The following is a 23,744-nucleotide window of genomic DNA, read 5'->3' as shown; positions in this document are numbered from 1 at the left end:
AATGATAATTGGAAATTTAAAAATTAGAAATTCCCAGGATTTTGGAGTAGACAATAGTTTCCTTGTGAGTTGAGATTGTCCAATCTTATGGTAAAGCAATGGAACTCAGACAATGGAAAATTTTCCTTGACAGAGTAGCTATGTAAGGAGGTTCCGCATACGTCCATATTCTGAGTTATTGGATTTGATGGAGTGAATTATGAGAGATATTTCTAGAAAACTAAACCACAAACTTAGTGGGAATTTTTTTTCTAGAATATATGAAGAGTTAGAAGATGATAATATATAATAAGTAAAAATTAATATTAAACTAAACGATTCCCGACGTAATCCGAAAACGTTCTTCATCAAGATAGTGCCATTACCTCTTCTCTTTGCAATAACAAAACTACATCAATAGCTATGGATTCTCATCATACACAAGAATATCAATTTTTACAAATTTTGCAGGGCCAACACACTGCTTACTGTATATTACATTTGGGGCCTCAAGAAATTTGACAAGCAATGGCATCATCCATATACATCTCACTCAGACATTACTAATAAAGGTGGCTAGCAACAACTAACCCAACTACAGTAAATTCATTCATCCTAACACTCCTACCCTATCCTTTCCTATTGTATTTTCCTCACTCTCGGATATATAATTGGCAATGCACTAAAAAAAGTGCATAGACCAAAGCCGAACCTTTAAAAATTAGAATTCTAGATAAATTTAAACTTCAAAGAAAAAAATCTCAATTTATCCGTGTACTGTTCCTTCTTCCCCACCACTTTTTCTTCATTTTCTCAAGTGCGCCATCTTCATTGCCAAGTTTATTTAAAATGACTTTTGTTTCACGCAGTCTAGCCCCGTAATCCTTTTTCCAAGCTTCAAACATTTGTTTTAACCTCCTAAGCTCTTGATCTGGGCTTAAACTTGCTTCTACCTGACCAGATTTTACCTCAACCAAGAACTTGGCATCATCACCAAATACTTGACTCCGATGCTCGAATTCTTCAGCCAGCCTACTTATAACACTTAAACCAGCACTCGTTGATCTTGCCCCGTTGCTTTCTTGGCGTCTGTGATTACCTCCTACATCCCAGCTGTAATCCCTCTCATCACTTGCATTAACAGATGCATCTGAATTTCTTTCAGAGTCATCAATTGCAAGGCTTTTCTTTGCAATGGAGAGGCTAGATTGTAGGGACCTCATTTGTTTCTGCCACACTTCTTCCATGGATTTCATCTTTAATTCATATTCAGACCATCTGCTCTCATATTGCTGGAGCCGTTGACGAACGATGTCATTTTCTTCTTCTTTGTCTCTCAAGGCTGCTTCAGCCTGAAGTACCCGGCGCTGTAATTCGGCCAGGAAAGATGACTTAACCAGAACCTCATCTGATTCTTTCATCTGTTTCGAAGTTCATGATTGTCAGAATCACAAAGATGGTGTCTTTACAAGTTGAATATAATATAAAACATAAGAGTCCACATATTTTAGTTTCTAAACTATAGGAAAGAGAATACCGTCATGTCTCCAGATTTCAAAAATCCAATATTTCCTGAGCATCTTCTGACTAACCAACCCCGAATAACTGCAAAAGGTAGGTCCAATAAAATTGGGAAAAACTATTAACAGCACGCCATTGAAAAGACTGGTGTTCAGACTCCAACAAAAAACATCATTTTTATGTAAAACTATCTTGGGCTTCATTCCCCATTTATTCTTGAAAAAAAGAAATGGTGTTATCTTTAACAGCCTTAATTTAAATATCCCATACAACAAAAATTGGTATCATATATTTTAGAATTTATCATCTATAATCTTTACCTGCTTGTATGACTGTTGCCGCATCACTAATACTCTTCATTCTGTTTCTTGCAAATACTGCTTTCACGTGCTTCTGTATAGTAACAGCAGCTCTATGCCTCTTTAGTAAAGCTGAATACTCCTTTCTGGTTTTGTGCCCCCTAATAACTACATGAATAGGCAAGGCGTGTTCATTTCTTTAAAATTTTCTGCACTAAACATGACTTAAAGAATAAGGTAGTGGAAAAGAATATACATGACTGCAAAGTACTGATTCCCCCCTGAAGCTCCTTGAGAGAACCACGAGCTTGGTGACCCCTAAAACAACTTTGTACACGTAAAATACCATGGAGGGTACGATTTCTAGTATCTTCAAGCACACCGATCTGCAATGCCATCATGCATCATAAGTTGGAATATATTTAAAATAAATTACGCTCCTACAACTTTCATAAAGGAAATCAATTGCAGGTATAAATAGAACTACAAACTATAAAATATAATTCAACCTAATACCAAATCACTAAAGCTCAAAATTTTCTGGTTTAGAAAGCACATGGAGTTAGTATAAGATCTTTTGGGGGATCTGAGAAAGAAGTTGTATAGAATTCAAAAAATTAATCATATATTACCTGTCCTGTTCTGAAAAATAATTTCGTGTAGCCAACTTGATACATCTCAGGCAATATATTAAACTGATGAAGAATTGCAACTGACACACTAAGTGGATCCTGAGATGCAACATTATCAAGGAGGAGAAAACCATATCTGATTCCATGCACCGATAAAGAAAAAGGTTAGACACGTGCAAAACCAATTCTGATTCAACTAAATCACCAGTTTTTCTGTCATTATACCTTCTGGCAAACTTTTGGTGAGACATTCTTGTTGGAAAACCCGATCTAGATATTCGAACGACTTCAAGGACCCCACAACATCTCAGCTGTTGCAATACAAGCCCTTGCTCATATGATTCAGGAGATTGGAGATTATTTGGTTTAATACAGCGAATAAAATGTGGAGTAGTGCTTTCTAGTCGTTGCATCAATAGGAACAATTGGCCCTGAACACCAACAGATAAAATAATTTCAATATCAAATAAAGTGCAATAAATATCAATATCTATGAAAATTGTTGAAATGTAATATGTTTTTAGATATAGGCTCTGTAGGAGCCTATTGTTTACTGTTTATTGTTGATTACTGTTTTTCATTATTGTATAAGTATGTGTTTAGTGTGAAGATAATAATATGAAAAAGAGAGTTCCTTTCTCTTTATTCTCCAAAATGGTATCCAGAGCCAAGCACCGGGGCTCTCTTCTGTAGACGCCATCAACCACCAGCCGCCGCCGTCGCCGCCGCCGTCGCCGCCGTCGCCGCCGTCGCCGCCGTCGCCGCCGCCGTCGCCGCCGTCGCTGCCGCCGCCGCCGGTACCCCATTTTCTCAGGAAAATTTAGGGGTTTTGTGCGCCTCTGTGAGCTCGACCCAACCCTGGTGGTCGCCGTCCCTGCAACGCCCTCACGCGCTGCCACGCGCCGCCGCAGCCCGCCAGATCTCGCGCGCGTACTGTTCACGCGCCGCCCTACGCTGGTCGGAATTTCACCGCGCATCTAGGGTTCCGCTCGCCTCACTCTCCTGAGCCTATATCTGATCTTACTTCCCTGTTTCAGTTGGTGTAATTGATACCTAGGGTTTTCTCTCTCCCAATAGTTGAAGATCTCTCCAAGTCTGGTTCATTTTCCGATCTGTAATGGCATCTACTGCAATTAATTCCTCTCTATCTGCAACTCCTATCATTACATCTGCAAAACTCAACTGGAAAAATTATTTATCTTGGTCTTCTGCAGTGGAATTATGGTTTCTTGGTCAAGGACACCATGATCATCTAGAACAAGATATCTCTATGGTTCCAGATGAAGAAAAATCTCAATGGCAAAAATTGGATTTTCAGTTATGCGCAATTTTGTGGCAGTCAGTGAAGCAAGAGGTTTTAGATATCTTGAGACCCTATAAAACATGTTCATCATTCTGGAAGAGGGCAGAAGATATTTTTGCTAATGATGTACAACGTCTTTTTGATGCAACCCAAAGAGTAGCTTCTCTAAAACAAGTCAACCATGACAAGGTTTCTCATATAGCAAAGGCTCGGGCTGCTGTAGAAGAATTAAAGAACTTCTTTGTAGCTGATTCATTAGAAGGGATCAATAAAAAGCTTGACAAGTTTTACATGGTCTTAATTCTGAGAAGCTTACACTCCGATTATGATCATGTACGTGATCAAGTTTTAGCTGGTGATCAAATCCCTTCAATGGATGGTTTGGTTACTCGACTTCTTCGAGTACCTCCATTGGTGAAAGATGAGAATTCAATCGATGTTATTGGAACATCAGCTATGATAATGCCACAAGGAAGAGGAGTGCCACAAGGAAGAGGAGGAGGCAGAAGCAACCGAGGACGTGGTGGTCGTAGCATACGTCCTCCTCCTCAATGCACATACTGTAAGAAACTAGGCCATACTCGAGACAAATGTTATGTTCTACATGGATATCCAGACAAAGTTGCTCATGTGTCTAAATCTGGTGATCTAGAATCCAGAATTTCAAATGAAGAATATGAAGAATTTTTACGTTACAAGTCTGGAAAACCGTCTAATCCTGGCCAATCCTCTGTCATGACTAGTGTGCCTACAGCCAGCCTATCTCAATCTGTGGAAGGTCATAATCCATGGATTCTGGACTCAGGTGCCTCAGACCATATCTCTGGTAACATTCCTTCATTTTCTTCATTGTCTTCTCCAAGAATTCCTCATCTCATTACCGTTGCCAATGGATCAAAAGTGAAATCTCAGGGAATTGGAACAGTTTCCTTATCTCCTTCACTAAGTTTAAATTCTGTGTTATATGTTCCCAATTGTCCATACAATTTAATCTCTTTGAGTCAGTTGACTCGTACCTTAAATTGTTCCATAACCTTTACGGCCAATTCTTTTGTTATACAGGAACATGGGACAGGTCGTCTGATTGGAGAAGGACATGAGTCTCAAGGACTTTATTTCTTAAAACCTCATTCCTCAGTTTCCTGCTTTACCACTTCATCCCCCAAACTTCTGCATGATCGTCTAGGCCATCCAAGTTTGTTCAAGTTGAAGATGATGGTTCCAAGTCTCAAAAACATCCAAGTCTTAGATTGTGAATCTTGTCAATTAGGAAAACATGTTAGATCTTCCTATCCTAAAAGATCTGAGACACAGTGTGATTTTCCTTTCTCAATAATTCATTCAGATATTTGGGGACCAAGTCGTGTTACTTCATTTGGTTTTAATTATTTTGTAACCTTTATTGATGAATTCTCTCGATGTACTTGGGTTTATTTAATGAAAGAGAGATCTGAACTTTTGTCCATATTCAAGTCCTTTTTTATTGAAATTAAGAACCAATTTGGGAAGACAATTAAAATTCTTCGAAGTGATAATGCTAAGGAATACTTCTCTCTAGCATTTTCTTCATTCTTATCTTCCCAAGGAATTTTACACCAGTCAACCTGTCCTCACACTCCACAACAAAATGGCATTGCAGAAAGAAAGAATAGACATCTCATTGAAACTGCACGTTCCTTAATGTTGAATACTAATGTTCCTGTACATCATTGGGGCGATGCAGTCCTCACTGCCTGTTTTCTTATCAATAGGATGCCTTCTTCCTCTCTTAATAATAAAATTCCTCACTCTGTCATTTTTCCCAACGACACTTTATACCATGTTTCCCCACGTGTATTTGGGTGTATGTGTTTTGTTCATAATGTTTCTCCAGGTCTTGATAAGCTCTCAACAAAAGCTATCAAGTGTGTTTTCTTAGGATACTCTCGTCTTCAGAAAGGGTATAGATGTTATTCTCCCTCCACAAAGAGATATTATATGTCAGCTGATGTCACATTCTTTGAGGATACACCTTTTTTTTCTTCCTCCATGGAGGATCGTACCTCTGTTCAACAAATGTTTCCTTTACCAACATGTGATCCTCTAATTATTCCTGATTCAGTACCTCAAAATCAAAATCCAAATAACATTGTTCCTCCACCTCTTATCACATATCAACGTCGAACCCAATCTCGAACTCCTAACACTGACGATCCTCGAGACTCAGATCCTTCTGCATCAGATCCTCAGACCATGGATCCTTCATCATCTTCACCTTCTACTGATTCAGATGATAACTGGCCCATTGCCCTCCGTAAAGGTATTCGTTCTACTCGCAATCCATATCCTATTTATAATTTTGTGAGTTATCATAACTTGTCTCCTACATATTTCTCCTTTGTTTCCTCATTATCATCGACTAAGGTTCCTAATAATATTCATGAGGCACTTGTTCATTCTGGATGGCGACAAGCCATGGTTGATGAGATGAAGGCACTTGAACACAATGGCACTTGGGATCTTGTCCCTCTTCCTCCTGATAAGAAGCCTGTTGGTTGTAGATGGATTTATACTGTTAAAGTTGGTCCTACTGGTAAAGTTGATCGCCTTAAAGCTCGACTGGTAGCTAAGGGCTATACTCAAGTTTATGGCCAAGACTATTGTGATACTTTTTCTCCTGTGGCTAAAACCAGTACCGTTCGTATTTTTCTTGCTATGGCTGCCATTCGTCATTGGCCTCTTTATCAGTTAGACATTAAAAATGCCTTCCTTCATGGTGATCTGGAAGAGGAGATATACATGGAGCAACCTCCTGGATTTGTTGCTCAGGGGGAGTCTGGATTAGTTTGTAAGTTGCGTCGTTCCCTTTATGTCTTAAAGTAATCACCTCGAGCTTGGTTTGGTAAATTTAGTCAGGTGGTGCAAAAATTTGGACTGAAACATTGTGAGGCGGATCATTCAGTGTTTTATGGTCACTATTCTCCTGACAAATGTGTTTATCTCATGGTGTATGTTGATGATATTGTTATTACAGGGAATGACATCACTAGAATTAATCAGTTAAAGAATCATCTGTTCAATCACTTTCAAACTAAAGATCTGGGTCGTCTAAAATATTTTCTTGGTATTGAAGTGGCACTGTCAAAAGAAGGTGTCATCATTTCACAAAGGAAATATGGTCTTGACATTTTAGAGGAAACAGGTCTAACAAATTGCAAGCCCATTGACAATCCCATGGACCCAAATCAAAAGTTAATGACAGATCAGGGTGAACCTTTCTCAGACCCAGAGAGATATAGAAGACTAGTTGGAAAACTCATTTATCTTACCATAACAAGACCTGATCTTTCTTATCCAGTTGGAGTTGTGAGTCAATTTATGCAAAATCCACATGTTGATCATTGGAATGCAGTACTTCGCATTCTCAGATACATAAAAGGAAGTCCAGGACAGGGACTATTGTATGAGAACAAGGGAAACACTCGGATCGAAGGATATTGCGATGCAGATTGGGCTGGTAGTCCAATTGATCGAAGATCTACTACAGGATATTGTGTTTTACTTGGTGGGAACCTTGTATCTTGGAAAAGTAAGAAACAAAACGTTGTTGCTCGATCTAGTGCTGAAGCTGAATACCGATCTATGGCTCTGACTACATGTGAACTTGTGTGGATTAAACAACTTCTTCAAGAATTGAAGTTTTGTGAAAATGAGCAAATGAAACTGTACTGTGACAATCAAGCAGCTCTACACATTTCCTCCAATCCTGTGTTTCATGAGAGGACGAAACACATAGAAATTGACTGTCATTTTATTAGAGAGAAGTTGTTGTCAAAGGAACTGGTTACTGAATTTGTCAATTCTAATGAACAACTCGGAGACATGTTGACCAAATCTCTAAGGGGGCCTAGAATTCAATTCATATGTTCCAAGCTTGGGGCATATGACTTATATGCTCCAGCTTGAGGGGGAGTGTTGAAATGTAATATGTTTTTAGATATAGGCTCTGTAGGAGCCTATTGTTTACTGTTTATTGTTGATTACTGTTTTTCATTATTGTATAAGTATGTGTTTAGTGTGAAGATAATAATATGAAAAAGAGAGTTTCTTTCTCTTAATTCTCCAAAAAAAATAAATATTTAAGTAGCTTTTAGTAGTGGGGAAAGACGATTCATCTACCTTCCAAATAATACATGGTTTAATTATTATTCATTCAAAACAATGAAAGAAATAATAAGAATAAACTAAATATTAATTTGCTAAAGCATTTGTGATAAATCCATTTCGTTGTATTATAACCCATTCTATAAGTGGATTTGGGGGATAAATAGGGCTTAATGTCATATTTCTCCCACACTAAAGGTTCACAGTAAATACTAGTTCCTTCGTATAAATTTTATTACATAGATTGGTTTAGATTTCAACGATTTTCCATCTTGGTTTCATTCAAATTGTGTATTTTGTTAAGGTTGACATTACAGTTGCCAAAATGAGCTAAAACCCGTGAGTCAACCCGGACCACCATGAGTATGAGCCAGGTTGAGTTAAATTTTTTTTTGCAAATTTCACTATGGACCAAAAATGGACTCACCTCACTAAGAACCTAATTCACCCAGGTTGAACCTGAGGCCAGCCGAGTTGGTGAGCCAACCTGAACATAAAAAAAAAAATCCACCTCATTCTTAACTTAAAGTCCAGCCCAACTACACAAGCAAACTTTATTTTTTTTAAATTTTGGGGGGAGAGACCCACACTCATGACACTTCATTCACTCCTACCTTTGTCTCTCATTAATCAAATGTTTTAACCCATTTTAAGCTTTGAGATGACTACGTTGGATTGACTTTTGAGAATATTTATATTTTATTTAGAATTATGATTTAATTTTTGGGATGAATGATTTATTTATTGTCTAAAATGAGAAAAAAAAATTAAAATAGGTTTGGACTTTTTGGATTTTGATTACATATTAAAATAAATGTTAGATCGAAAATAAAAAGAAAATTGTAATTTTTTTTAATTAAGCTAACTTGTTTGATCCACCACCCGTGGTGGGTCGGACTAGGTTCAAGTTTCTTGAGTCAAATTGGATTAACTCACTAAGTGGTCAACCCGTGATGGACTGGACCAGGTCGTGTGGCTCGTTTTGACAATTCTAGTTGACATTTAAATATCCCAAAGGATTAGTAAAGTGATGGAACTGGTTATTGAAGTCACTAGCATGTGCACTCCAAAAGCCTTATGTGGCCACAGTAGAGCCTTATGTTTACACCATGATTATTTATTAACTAGAAATAAAGCCAATTTAAAGTATATATATGAGCTTCTAACACCCCCTCACGCCAAGGTATATACATCTCGTGCGTAGGACTAGACATTATGCTTTAGTGTGAGGATACAAACCTCATGCCAAAGTGTGTTGAAAGTCCTACATCGACTAGAAATAAGGTCAATTTAAAGTATATATGTGGATACAAACCTCACCTTAGAAGTAAGTTTTGTAAGATTGAATTAGACTTAAAGTTCACTTTTAACACTCTTAAACTCTTCTCGTTTTCCTATCTTTTTGTTAGAACAATTTCTAGGAAATTAAGCGTTACATAATCTAGGAAATTAGGTGATTGATTCCTAATTATTAGTTGTTTTTATTATAATTGATTCTATAAAATAGTATAAATACATACTATGTGGTCTACATTAGACATACAATACATTCAAAACATATACAATTTTTTAGTTTTGCAATGTTTAAGTTAAAGGAAGAGATTAACAATTTGAAGTTGAACTCATGTAATCCATTTCTAGCAATTTCAATCTATGGTTTTTCCTGTTTGGATCTAAAGTGAACAACAAAATTCTTGACTATCAAAGGTTTTGAGTTGATTCTTATGTCATATTTTGAATTCCTAAACCTAATTCATGTTACAAATGAACTCACCTAAGGAATTGGGAGTTTCAATTTAAAAGATAGGTATACCAAGGGATTGGAATTGACCTAACTTCCCCTAAATAGTGATTTTTGCCTTATTTTCTGAAATCCTCTGGTTTTGTGTGAATTTTCTCATTAGTAATTTTAGTGTCTCACTTAGTGCATACTGTTGAAATGTAATATGTTTTTAGATATAGGCTTTGTAGGAGCCTACTGTTTACTGTTTATTGTTGATTACTGTTTTTCATTATTGTATAAGTATGTGTTTAGTGTGAAGATAATAATATGAAAAAGAGAGTTTCTTTCTCTTAATTCTCCAAAATGGTATCAGAGCCAAGCACCGGGGCTCTCTTCTGTAGACGCCATCAACAGCCCGCCGCCGTCGTCGCCGCCATTTTCGCCGCCGCCGCCGTCGCCGCCGCCGCCGTCGCCGCCGCCGCCGTCGACGCCGGTACCCCATTTTCTCAGGAAAATTTAGGGGTTTTGTGCGCCTCCGTGAGCGCGACCCAACCCTGGTGGTCGCCGTCCCTGCATCGCCCTCACGCGCCATCACGCGCCGCCGCAGCCCGCCAGATCTCGCGCGCGTACTGTTCACGCACCGCCCTACGCTGGTCGGAATTTTACCGCGCATCTAGGGTTCCGCTCGCCTCACTCTCCTGAGCCTATATCTGACCTTACTTCCCTGTTTCAGTGGGTGTAATTGATACCTAGGGTTTTCTCTCTCCCAATAGTTGAATATCTCTCCAAGTCTGGTTCATTTTCCGATCTGTAATGGCATCTACTGCAATTAATTCCTCTCTATCTGCAACTCCTATCATCACATCTGCAAAACTCAATTGGAAAAATTATTTATCTTGGTCTTCTGCTGTGGAATTATGGTTTCTTGGTCAAGGACACCATGATCATCTAGAACAAGATATCTCTATGGTTCCAGATGAAGAAAAATCTCAATGGCAAAAATTGGATTTTCAGTTATGCGCAATTTTATGGCAGTCAGTGGAGCAAGAGGTTTTAGATATCTTGAGACCCTATAAAACATGTTCATCATTCTGGAAAAGGGCAGAAGATATTTTTGCTAATGATGTACAACGTCTTTTTGATGCAACCCAAAGAGTAGCTTCTCTAAAACAAGTCAACCATGACATGGTTTCTCATATAGCAAAGGCTCGAGGTGCTGTAGAAGAATTAAAGAACTTCTTTGTAGCTGATTCATTAGAAGGGATCAATAAAAAGCTTGACAAGTTTTACATGGTCCTAATTCTGAGAAGCTTACACTCCGATTATGATCATGTACGTGATCAAGTTTTAGCTGGTGATCAAATCCCTTCAATGGATGGTTTGGTTACTCGACTTCTTCGAGTACCTCCATTGGTGAAAGATGAGAATTCAATCGATGTTATTGGAACATCAGCTATGATAATGCCACAAGGAAGAGGAGTGCCACAAGGAAGAGGAGGAGGCAGAAGCAACCGAGGACGTGGTGGTCGTAGCATATGATAATGTCTTCAGTATAAGTTAATTATAGTAAATAGAGCTATATCCTAGGGAAATATTAAGTACAAGTTAATTATAGTAAATAGAACTATATTCTAGGGAAATATTGAATATAAATAAAGCCTAGACACTATTGTTTAGGGCATGCTTTTGATTATTGAGTTTGTTGATAGGCGGCTATGCTCCTGTGAGGGAGGTTATGCTCCCAGGGAGGTTATGCTCCCAAGTAATTGACGGAGGTTATGCTCCCAATTACCCTTGTTTACTTTTGTTTATTCAGATATCACCATCAATAAAAGAGATTTATTCGTCCATTATCATTCGTTCATTGTTCTGTGCTTGTTGTGTGAGTGTGTGAGAGGTTATCTGGTTGGGTTTTGTACTCAGGTACGCAACATACAGTGTGCAATCCTATATACTTGTAGATCACACATCACTTAGATTCTTTTGTGAAAAATGAAGTTTTTTATCACTTCATGATTAAGGTACTGTACCTTGAATTTTGTTGCAACACTTAGCTTTTGGGAATCTGCCCCACCTGACTTATGCAAGGGACCAACTACTCGTTTATCAGACTGAGTGAGCATATGAGATGCAAATATTTGAGGAAGAGGGCATGTGCATGAGGATAGAAGTTGGATGGAATCCAAGTGCAATAGGTCTCTGTTCTTCTCCAGAAATCCAGTTGTATCATAGGTTACCTGAGTGGAGCAACAAGTAGAACTATCAAACGGTCAGGTCATATGATTAAATTAAAATTAATAAGAAATGAGTAACCCTCTAAGGACAATTACTGCATTTGGGAGTTCAAAATATTTAGTATGAAATATCGATAAAGCAATAGTTAACTAATATCACAATTCAAATGTGGTAGAATAGTCTTACTATTAATATCCTCCTTAAAACCTAGACATAACACACATTACAAATATCACAAGGTTAAATTGATTCTCCATGTAAACATGCCAACAGATTTTAAACAAATATACTGAGAGGAATGCTAGTAACACCCACTTTAACACATTCCTTACTATAGGTTGACTTTGAATGTCTAGTGGGACCCATTAAATTGGCAATACAACAACTAAATAATTGTCACACATGAATTTCAACTTCTATAGTAAAGTGAGTTGACAAGTGCACGTCAAATATTATGTTGCTAGCATTTATCATTCCTGTAGAACATGATCAGAATAATACCTGCCCAGCATAATGGTGAACAGTAAATGCTTGGTCTCTTTCTCCTTTGAAACATGAATTAGAATTCAAATGCTGCTTAAGCTTGTTGGCAAATGTTAAATCTGTGCCATTTGGAAAAGTGGATTCTTCATCTAACAGGGACAACAACCCCAGTGGCCTCTGCAAATATATCAGAAGTCAAGTTTAAGTCACAAGATTTCTAGTCTTTAATCATGAATGTCAGAATACCCACAGCAAGGAATAAAAGTGTAGTTGCCATAAGAAGAGCACAGTTTCTAATCAAGAATGTCAGAATAACCACAGCAAGGAATAAAAGTTTAGTTGACACAACAATGACACTCTTTGTTGTTGGAAGTCCTACATCGACTAGTGATAATGCCAATTTAGAGTATATTTGTGAGATTGAGTTAAGTTTAAAGTTCACTACTTAACTCTTGTCATGGAGTCCCACACAGGCAAAAGGATGCTGCGTTGGAAGAGAATCAGGCAAAGGAAGATGTTGGTATGTTTTTGCAGGAAAAAAATGAAGAGGCTTCTCTAGGCTCAAAAAATGGATCAGATTATTGATACTATACTAAGTTTTGCTAATTGTGTGTCTAGAACAGTACAAACAGGCACATGTATCTATGTATGTACAAAATAATGAAATCGATAATACAGTGATAAAAGTAATTAATTACAACCCCAAAATTAAGGAAAGAGTAATTATACAAGTGTTACATCTAATATAAACATGTTTCGACCAAGCTTCAGAATATATAGAACTTATTAAACCAAAGCATGAAAAACAATCACATATCTTTCCCTTTGTAAGTCATATTCTTCTTTTACACTGCATATGTTGATATATACAAGACATGGCAAAATGGCATAAATTTCTTTGAGCATACAAGCCCGACATATCCTACCAAGCTGAACTAACTAGATAACATTTTCCCACAGAAATCATTCAATTTACAAGCACACTGGAGATTATGCAGTAAAGAAGTCAGGGGGAACTAAGATATTTTGTACCTTCTCAAAAAGATTAAGGCAGTCTTGGTTGTCTTCAAATTCAACTTTAGCCCAGTCAATGCCATCTTGGATATATTCCTTAAAGCAACAATTCACAAGCATAAACAGATATTTCGATTTCCAGAGGTATTCAATGTTGTATTTCATTTAAGGTACTAGGACATTCAATAATTGTTCAAGCGTGGGATATATACCTCCTGTTCTAACTTGAATAAATGACGATTGAAATGTTGCTGTAATCTCTCATTAGCATAATTTATGCAGAACTGCTCAAAACTGTTTCTCTGCAGGCATAAAAAGGTATAGTATCAATAGAGCCAAAATATTTAATATGCAACAGGTTGAAGACGGTAAAATAAGTAATGAAGTACACAAGGTTTAATGTAAACATACATTGAAAGATTCAAAGCCGTAGATATCTAGAATACTGATTGATCTGCCTGTGCGTCTTTTGCCAACAGCAAGTGATTTATTTATCTGTTCAACCAACCAATCAAACAGGCATGCATATATTGACTTTGCCAAAGCATCTCTTGCATCAATTGCCTGTAAGACAAACAATGTATTATTTGAGATATTGAGAAAGAAAAAAGTACCAATATGATTCCATGATGAACTTAACAAATCAAAGGTATATTGAGGATAATGATTAAGAAAATGTTTTAACATCAAATATAGAGACTCCAAAATGAATCACTGTCTTGCAAAGGCGCAGGAGCAATACCGAGACCTTAAACATGATCCATGCATTTTAAGTAACCAATGGGCGTCATTATAACAGGATTAATGCCCCATGTATACATGAATTATTCACATTTAAAAGCTGAATAGAACTCCCAAGAAAATTAAAACAAGTTAATGTTCGTCACCAATAAATTGGCATATGCACACGCAGAAATGCAGTACAACTTCATGTTCCAAATATTTCTAGTAACTAGGAAGTCACAATTTTTCCATCCATAGTTTTAGACCAAGGTAAAGTTTAGTATGACAGTTATTTTACCTGTGATAGTGTCAACTTTTGGACAATATTATCATTACCAACTTTCATCTTGCGAGTAGATAGAGTCAACTTGAGATCTTCAATGTCACAGCCTATCAATTTGGCTACATGGAACAGACCTATAAGAACCAGAGAAAAGGTCACTTCTAAACAGGTATTGAATAACTTGAAACACATTAAGGCATCTAATACATGTTAAAAACATATGTACCAAAAATTAGACATGAAATTGTAAATAGAAATTATCAGATCAAAATGAAATCAAGTCATTGATACAGCAGAAAATTTAAATGACGGTTCAGTGTCAAGGACTAATTCTCCTACGACCTTAAGATGTCCAGTAATGGATGGATGACGAATTTCTTTGTAAGACAATGCAAAGTGCCTCTTGTATTGGGCTAAAATTCAAATTTTACCTAGAAGAACAGGTACAAGGATCAAATTCCTGATCCTATCCACCAGGTCATAGACTTTAATACCATATTAAAATCATATGGTTTAGATAAGGAACAAAAAAGGGGAGATCAAACACTAAATAAGATACAAACTGATAATGTAAATGATATCATATTGATATAGTTCCTACTCCATATTGTTATTGCTAAAATTATCAGATTTTAGGGAAGTGATACAAAAAGAAATGAAAAACTGAATTTGTAATAGATTTATGACAATGCGCTGTTATGCTGATGTGTTAAATAATATCTTCACAAAATCTAGAGCACTAACCCATATTTAATATGTTGACATGTTCTATAATATGTTAATAATACAATATTAGGTAGACATTGTCAGTAGAGGCTCTGAAAATTTCTTACCCTCATCTTCTACGGCTTGAATATGGTTTTCATTATCAATTACAGTGAAAGATATGTTTCCCAACCATAATACAGCAGCAAGCATTGCAAATACATTCTCCTGGTCTTCTTTACTAATGTGAACAACATCAAGAGCTTCCTGAAAGTTGGCAATAGTATATTTGTTTTTTGTGTCAAGCAGAAGTAAGAAATCATTCAAGAGTCTATGGAGGCAGATCATCTTTAAACTACAAGGATAGTGTACCATGACTGTGCGAAACTCTTCTGCATCATTAATACCAGTAATTGAATAACAATTGCTCTGCCTCAGATATTTATAATCTTCTGCATTTTGAAGGTTTAGCTTCCCTGAATTATAAATCAAACAAACCATTAAATAGAAGGTCAAATATTATAGAGAAGAACACAACATTAAATGATACAGACAAGACAAACACAAGTACCAAGCTTATGTCAGCTGCGTTCCAGTTTTCCAATTGTTTTCATTAAGTTCTTAGTTAATGTTATCCGTGTTTCCATAATTAAAAAGAGATCAAAACCGCTAGTTGGAAACATAAAATAAAAGTTATTGAATTAAAAATTAAGCAATAAATTGGGAACTACGTGCATGTTTGGGTTTTGATAGTAAAATAGTTTATTGTAAAATTATTATTCTTATCAAACAATTAGTTGAAAAGGGGAACTTCTGAAGTTTTGAGCTTGGAATCATATTAGCCAAATTGTATATCGCCATTGTGTGTGGGTTCAAATAGTAGATTTTCACAATTCATAGAAACTACTTGCATAATTTCCAAGGAATAATTTGTTTCTCCATTGACAATATAGAGACTTAAAAACTGTCCACAATATGTAACAAATATATTAGCAGGGGTGAAGAAGTATTATAAAATAGAAATTACCCCTTAGAGATGGAGGTGCACCAGCACATAACTGATAAAATATATGATAGGATCTTTCCCCTTCATTGCACTGGACTACTCTAGACTGTTCACATACCAAATAAAACTAGTGTTAACTGATGCAATACAAGCACAATGTAAAACCAAAAATACTTAGAAATGTATTATAAAACCATTAATGTGTCTCCACCTAGAAGTCTAAGCCTATGAGAGAGTTGATGCATAACAAAAAATAGCTCTGAAGAAGAATTACCTTTTCCAGCAAGACTGTTTTGGTCATCCAAGGATAATCACATATTCCAACACAGATACAAACATTTACCACAATGGTTAGTTGCAAACTTTGGTGGGAAAAAAGGCACATGGTTTCAACTTTTAAACAGAATAAAACCTACATGTTTGAATATTAGCACCGGAGATTTTTCCAGTTTCACTGAAGTGAATCTCAATGAGCTTTCCCTGTGACATTCAACCAAATGAAAAAATTTCAGAATCAAAAGGAAATGAGATCACAGCTTAATATATAAAGAGAAGCACAACTAGAAGCTGTCAGCAACCCATATTACTAAATGCATTAAACATCATCAGCCAAAGTAGGTAACTGGCCTAGGCCTAATCTTGGGAAAGTGTAAAAAGTTAGGGGTATTTTGATATGATCTAGATGGGTCAATGTAATTTTGGATTTTCTTTATAATTTTTATTATGTTATTTTAAGCATGCAGCAAAATTGTCAAATGGGAAGATAAAAACTCACAACACAGTGAACCATTCATGATCTCGGTGTAGGAAATAATGATGCATATAATAGGAATTAAATGCAACACTAGTGGGAACATTACAGACTAGTCACGGGGAATTGATGTGGAATTTAGTGAGCCTTCTTACGGTTGTCTAGAATGACAGATGATGTAAAAGGATATATTTGTAGTGAGATTTCTTTTACATTCAATCTAAAAAAATTGGATTTTGTATGGTAGGTACAAGTGCTGAAGTTTCTGCTCAACTCAATGCATATCACAAATCATTGATTGATATTTGGTTTCACAAATGGAGAGGAAGTTGAAAAGAGAGCAAATATATAGGGATAAAGAGAGAAATATTGGAAAGACGTGTTGTAATTATGATGAGAGAAAGAGAGATGGAGAAGAAGAAAAACAGAGAGCTAGAGCTAGTAGGAAAAAAAAATTAGAGAAGAAAAATAAATAAATGATAAGGAGTTCAGAGAAAATTAAATAAAAGAGAAAGAATCCAGAGAAAAAGAAATAAAAGATAAGAAATTGAGGGAAAAGGAAATTTGAGGAAAAAAGATAGAAGGAAAGGGGAAAAGGAGAAAAGAAGTGACATATGTTGTTTTGACCATTCAACAATGTAAAGATAGAAATATAAATATCACATGGGAAGATAGAAACTGATTTCATTGTAGGAAATAATGACGCATATAATAGGAATTAAATGCCATACTAGTGATTATATTAACCCTGCTAGATTATAACATATTTGGCTAAAACAGACGGGACAAAAGTAATTGAGGGATGTGGGAGATTGCTAGTCAGTTAGATATGTAGGAAAGAGAATTCTGGAGAGGAATATAGGGGAAAATTTGTTGATGTAATCTTCAGACGGTCATCCATTCTCGGTGTTATCATTAGCATACATCACAATACTACATATTCATTCCCGTAAATCAACTGTTTCTACTGTTTCTGTGACCTGAGTGAGGGAATGTATCAGTAGTTCACAGGAATGCCAACTTAAAGAATTAACATCATGAGTCAGGGATCTTACAAAACGACTTGAGTTGTCATTTCTCAATGTTTTTGCATTACCAAAGGCTTCTAATATTGGATTAGTCTTCAAGATTTCATACTCTATTCCACTTCCACCACCAAGGGCAGCCAAGTACTGCATTGCTATTTTTGCTGTCTCAGTCTTCCCTGCTCCACTCTCACCACTGAAAAGTTGCATGTAACTATTACTACCGGTCCCAACTCAAACACAAGCAATCAAGGGGCATGCAAGATTGAAATCCAATAAAGAGCCTGTCATTAACGAAAAAAACTCTACAAACAGCAGGAAGAAGCCATTTTACATCCATTAAAATGTTACCCAGGATGGAAAAATAAGTTTTTTTGTTGTCTCTGTCCAATAAATTGAAACTCCATTATACAAAAGTTACATCATATAAATGACAGAGAGAAATGAGAAAGAAGAATTGAAGGAACAAAATGCACCAAATAACACCGTTTGGTGTGGATTGGGGGATTTCTATATGGAAACTGGAATATTATGAATATGTATGGACAGATAAGCTTTCCAGAAAAAATCTGGAAGACTAAGAAAATGGAATTAAAACAATTAATAACTCAAGCGGTTTCTTCCTAAATGCTTTTTAAATATTGCTAACTGATTGAGTAGGTTGGAAGTATTTTAACCGAGATCTCCATTTTTATACGTTCCATACCTCACATGGTCAGACTAACTTCTTGGGGAAATTACCAATCCGAGATTCAGAGTAGTTTTCAAAAAATTAAAATATTAGTTAATTATTCAGAAATTAACTGTCCGTAAATAAAAATGCAATAATCATGACAAGTTTCAGTTTAGAATTTAAATACAAGAGTGAAACTTAAGACTAGTATTCATATTCATATAAATTACAATAGATATAATAAAAAAAACATTAAATTAAAGAAGCTTACAAAAAAGACAATAAATACAGTTGTCTTAGCAAAGACACTAATAAAAATAAAAATTCTAAAAAAGAATTACTGACCTTATAATTATAGATTGATTTACTTCGTCTGGAAGGAAAAAAGACCAAGAGTCAGCAACTTCTTATAAAATAAATGGAAGTGGTCTTGCACACTAAAGTTGCAACTATGAACGTAGATATAAAGAAACAAAAATTTACCCCGTATCATTTCTCGGATGGCTGTGTCTGTTATTGCATATACATGAGGGCTTTCAATTGCTTTACGCTTGTAGGCTTCAATATAATCATTACCATATAGAGGAACTTTCTTAAAGGGATTTATTGCAACCAAAACAGGCCCTGCTTTTGTCTGAATTGTATATAGTCATACACATAAATACATAAGAAGCTACGATCATGAAATAAATTGTTGAGGAAAACATTAAAGAGACATAATGACTTACATAAATCATGTTTTGATTGTATCTATATTGCAGGTTGTATAAAACAGACGGTTCATTTAAATAACTAAGTTGCATGAGGTCATCCACCCCATCAAGGATATCAGGATTTGCTGGCACTAAACTTTCTTCTTTCACTTTCAAAACCTATAATCAAGCCCAAGTGTTAAAAAAGCCAAAAAAAATGAAGATTACCACTCTTCAGAAATACTGTAATTTGTCTTACCTTTCCGTCAGACAGTAAAATGATGGATTCATTTCCAGAAGTTGATATCATCTTCCCCAGCTCCCAGTTCCCATTCGGAAGTTGAAACCAAGACTGAAGCTTCTGTAATAGTGAACTTCAGCAGTAAGGATAAGAAAAAATTTAAATTATCTAGTAATGAGGAATGGCTCAAATAAACTAGAGAGAATTGTCCTGATTTGCTTACATGGCATTCACTGTTTTGATATCTTAGGAGGAAAATGGCCAACACAGAAAAATTACATGGCCCCATAAAGCAAAATACACAGTAATCCATCAAGGAAACAAAAATAGAAATAACAAGGAACAGACATCTTTGTTTTGTTTCCAACTGGAATAGTGATTAACTGCCAACAATGGCAAATATTTAAATACATAAATTACTCATTACCAAGACAATTGACAAGAGATATAAGGAATTGAGTCGATAAAATGAAAAACTTCAAGAGACTGAATAATGACTCTTCTTCAATTTTCAAACCCCAACATAAGGATATTATGACAAAAGCAACACTAAATTAAAGATATATAAGATGACAAAAGAAGCACGGGATAGCCCCTAGCCTTTAATGGCTTCCAGATTTATTGCAGCAAAGGTATTGGAAGGGAAATCAATATTCCATTTATGTAAATACTATCTTTAAGGCTATTACCCTGGCATTGTGCTTTTTAGCACATATGAACAGGAAAAAAGAGAGTTCTCTCAAATCAAAAGTAATGGATGTAATAGATATTCTTATAGATGCAACTTCCAAAAGAATAGAGACATTTTTTCTATAGTTTTCTTAACTAATTACTGGTGCCAAAGCAAAATACACACAATAGTTTCTCCTCAGCTCTTTCTAATACTCGATATCCAACAATCCACATCAATCAATCCAATTGAATATTTAAAAACCTTCAAAGCCCAATGAAAAGGTACAAAAAGTTGTCACAGTTTTAAAATAATTGACTTACCTAAGAAACATGTTGATGCAGGAGGAAGGGAAGCCTATTATGATGGTATTTTATGTTTTTTTGGTGATTTCATTGTGGATTTTTTAGTTGTTTTACACAGTAAGTAGCCTCCAGTAGATTAGTTTGTTTTTAGGAATTTTTTTTATTCCTGTTAAGGTGTTACCCATCGATTCTAAGTTATCTACTCCCATCTTTCGTCCCTTTTGACCAACCTTTGTTTTGTATGTTTCAATATGCAATAAATCTTGACCATGATCCAAATGTGACGTCCAACCAAAACTGACGGAATGTGAACTTTCCTACCATTGTCTCCATCTTAGATAGCCAACGTTAAGTAATCTTTTACAAACTAAAGTCAAATTTTAGTAAGAGGTTCTGCGAATGTTGGTACTTGTTAGCCAACTCTCATGGCTTTGGAAGCACACTCTGTAGCGATTATGGTAGATCACTACATCTATGCTAAAGGAAATATGTTCACAAAATACAAGTACTCTGAAGGTCCTGAATACAACTCTAAAAGATCATGTAAAAAACTACCATGTACAATATAATAATATAAATAATAACCTACAACAAACCCTAACAAAAATTGAATGTGCAAACTTCCAAATTAAAGATTTTTTATAAATACATCAATTTCTCGCACATTCTTTGAGAAAAATCAAGTTATTCATAAAACTGAATAATTATATCACAGAAATCCTTAAGCACATTAGAAATTCAACCTGTGATTAAATTGATATTCCGAAGCCAAAAGTACCTTTTTCGAAGAATAAGGAGTGGTATCACTCCACCTGCGTTCTCTGGAGGACATTGAAATTGATGGGAAGGACAGAGGAACGGTTTCAAGGTCTTCATCAGCAATGGACGATCTGTCCTCTAATGAAACACCTTTTCTGCTGTACGCTACATCCTCATCATAAAGACCCACGTCACCCGCATGGTTAAGAGCTTGCTCAGAAACCTCCCCTACCAAAGCATCGTTTTCCGGACTACTTGATCCAGTGGCATCACTGCTTCTCAATTTCGCATCTCCATGGTTTTCCATTTTACCAGAACTAATCTTGAATTCAGGGGGCAACGATTTGATAGAGTGGAGTGCAGGCATGACCTTGGATGTCACAGACATTTGCCCTTAAATAGCTCTGCTACAAACCCACAACACAACCAAGCATAAGATAGATTTTCAAAATGCTGAAGTAAGAGAATAGATAGATTTTCTTCCAAATAAATAAATAAAAGGGATCCCTTTTGCAACCAAAAGTGCCTCTCAAACTTTTTAACAAGGCCCCATTGAATGACTATTTCAGATAAACACACATAACATAATGGAGGGGACCATAGCTCAAGACACAGATTTTTGTGCTGCGTTGCTTGTGCCCATCCCTTAAAATTTGTCACTCACTCGCTCGCTAGCTCGCTCAACCTCATCCTAGCACCTAAACTGTAAAGCTCAAAACCATCAATTCAATAAAGGAAAACCTTCACTTTAACCAAACCTAAAACTTTCCCGATCTGACACTCAAAACATTTTTTCAAAGTTCAAAGCCACCTCCATGCTTCAAACTAATTCAAAAACTCACAAACTAAAAATGCCGCTGCAACAGTTGCCCCAACAGATCCTCCAATTCCCCGAATCACGAAAACTAAAAAATCAACCTCTAAAATCGCGAAAATTTAAGAATCTCGCTTCCGAATTCTTGACTTGAGAAACCAGCAAAAACAAAAACTCGAACCTCACCCAAGAATTGAGCATGACAACTTTTCCATCCATCTGACGCTCAGTAACCAATTAAGCAGAAAAGAAAAGAAAGAAGCAACAGAGAAAGCGGAGCTGGAAACAAACAACACCTAGTGAAGTTTCTTGACCGATCCAGAACCACAGACAATTAAAGAAACAAAGCTTGCTGAGAATGTGAACACAACTTCTGAAGAAGAAGAAGATCTTGGTGAAGAGTGATGATGATGGAGACGCAGTGATTGAAGAAGATTGTTGGCGTGTTGGTGTGAGTGAGAAGTTAGAGAACAATCTCTCTGACAAAAGGGATGTTTGTAATTGTTTGGTTTCCGAGAAAGTTGAGAGAGAAAATCAAAATTATTCATTCGCCACCCATCCACGCCTTCTGGAGAACAGCCTACTTTTTCCCTTTCCTTTCTCTCATTTTTAAATTAAACCTTTAATACCTATTTTTATTTATCATCATTTTTTTAATCTCAATTGTTACTTTTATAATAATTAAAATATATTTCCAAAATTTATTACTCTTAAATTATACCAATTTGATGGATTCATTTGCATTTAAAAGATTTTATCTTTCATTTATGGAATTTTTGTGGCGTTTACAATTTGATGCCTTTTTTTTTCTTTAGCCAACCAATTTTGAAATTTGAAACAAAATTCAACGAATTGACGAAATTGACCCTCAGAGGCTTGACTTCTAATTTGTGAACTTTGCTAGTTAGCAATAGTGCCACACCGTCACCGTCCTACAATAAATTATTGTTACCGAGCTAAGAACACCATCATGCTAATTATTATTCATTTAATTACACTTTAATTTCTAGCCATTGTGTAATTTTAATCATTAATTGTGTTATTTGAGTGTATAATCGTATCTTTCTTATCCTCTATCTCACAAAAAATTTCAACATTCATTTTTACTATGTTTAAACATTTCTTTACGAATACTTCTATCATAAAATGAAGAAAGAAAATATCAAATTAATTTTTTCACATATTTTTTTTTCTGATTGTTTACTTTTTAATTTGTGTAAAACTTAATTTCTGTTTATAGAAGAAAAAAAAATTCGAATTTCAATTATATCCATATAATATCTAGTATTACAATTACAAGTGTGTAATTTTTGTATTTTAAATATAAAATACTATCATATAAGGAAAGATATTAAAATTAAAATTAATTAAAATGATATACAATTACAACATTTTAAAAATCTAATTAATGTACCTGAAATTTGAAACTAAAGTTGCATATGTGCTATAGTTAGAAGCTCAGTAAACAGAAGTAAAACTTCAATAATATAATTGCATTTTTGGGATAACAAAAGTACAATTAAACCTAATATATTAGTCTTAAAATTTGTAATTATCTTTAATGTGTTGTTTGGTCGTGGAATAAACTAAAAAAACTAATGAATAATTTGGTAGGACTGACTTCTTTTATTTTGTTGCTTTGTCTCGAAAATGTAAAAAAGGAAAAAAAAAGAGAACAAAAAGAAAAAAAAACATTACTATGTCACTATCATATGACAATAATGTTTGAGATCACCGATGATTTGTAACGTAAGTCATATAATAA

The 23,744-nt window shown here is 35.5% G+C and overlaps 1 protein-coding gene across 6 annotated transcripts; it reads right to left on the bottom strand.

Annotated features, from left to right (window-relative positions):
* Positions 1-389: 389 nt before the first annotated feature.
* LOC108335111 (myosin-1-like) lies at positions 390-22,585 on the bottom strand. Of its 6 annotated transcripts, none has more exons than XM_052869089.1 (24): positions 22,166-22,585; positions 21,185-21,572; positions 19,450-19,551; positions 19,227-19,370; positions 18,982-19,132; positions 18,844-18,871; positions 17,856-18,021; positions 16,466-16,529; positions 16,324-16,337; positions 16,071-16,155; positions 15,416-15,519; positions 15,172-15,310; positions 14,354-14,472; positions 13,744-13,896; positions 13,545-13,634; positions 13,351-13,428; positions 12,337-12,495; positions 11,631-11,837; positions 2,657-2,862; positions 2,432-2,567; positions 2,056-2,185; positions 1,821-1,967; positions 1,517-1,584; positions 390-1,400 (listed from the first exon to the last, which is right to left on the bottom strand). In XM_052869089.1, exons 2-24 carry the CDS (start codon positions 21,551-21,553, stop codon positions 741-743), a joined length of 3,519 nt encoding a protein of 1,172 aa, XP_052725049.1. In that variant the 5' UTR covers positions 21,554-21,572; positions 22,166-22,585; the 3' UTR covers positions 390-740. The 6 variants fall into 6 exon arrangements, with proteins under 6 accessions (XP_052725049.1, XP_052725048.1, XP_052725047.1 ...); XM_052869088.1 differs by having other exon boundaries at positions 22,276-22,585; XM_052869087.1 differs by having other exon boundaries at positions 21,185-21,569; positions 22,276-22,585.
* Between the last annotated feature and the right edge of the window lie 1,159 nt (positions 22,586-23,744).

Source organism: Vigna angularis, chromosome 10, assembly GCF_016808095.1.
Source record: "Vigna angularis cultivar LongXiaoDou No.4 chromosome 10, ASM1680809v1, whole genome shotgun sequence".
Classification (NCBI taxonomy): Eukaryota; Viridiplantae; Streptophyta; class Magnoliopsida; order Fabales; family Fabaceae; genus Vigna; species Vigna angularis.
This window is presented reverse-complemented; position numbering and strand designations above follow the sequence as displayed.

What these genes read in the sequence shown, in the direction of transcription:
- LOC108335111 (XM_052869089.1), bottom strand. Translation starts at nt 21,553, where the DNA reads ATGTCTGTGACATCCAAGGTCATGCCTGCACTCCACTCTATCAAATCG. An exon ending in AATCAATCTATAATTATAAG is followed by an intron (nt 18,022 to 18,843) that starts GTCAGTAATTCT and finishes GCAACTTTTCAG; the next exon opens with TGGTGAGAGTGGAGCAGGGA. An exon ending in TGCACCTCCATCTCTAAGGG is followed by an intron (nt 15,520 to 16,070) that starts GTAATTTCTATT and finishes TTTATAATTCAG; the next exon opens with GGAAGCTAAACCTTCAAAAT.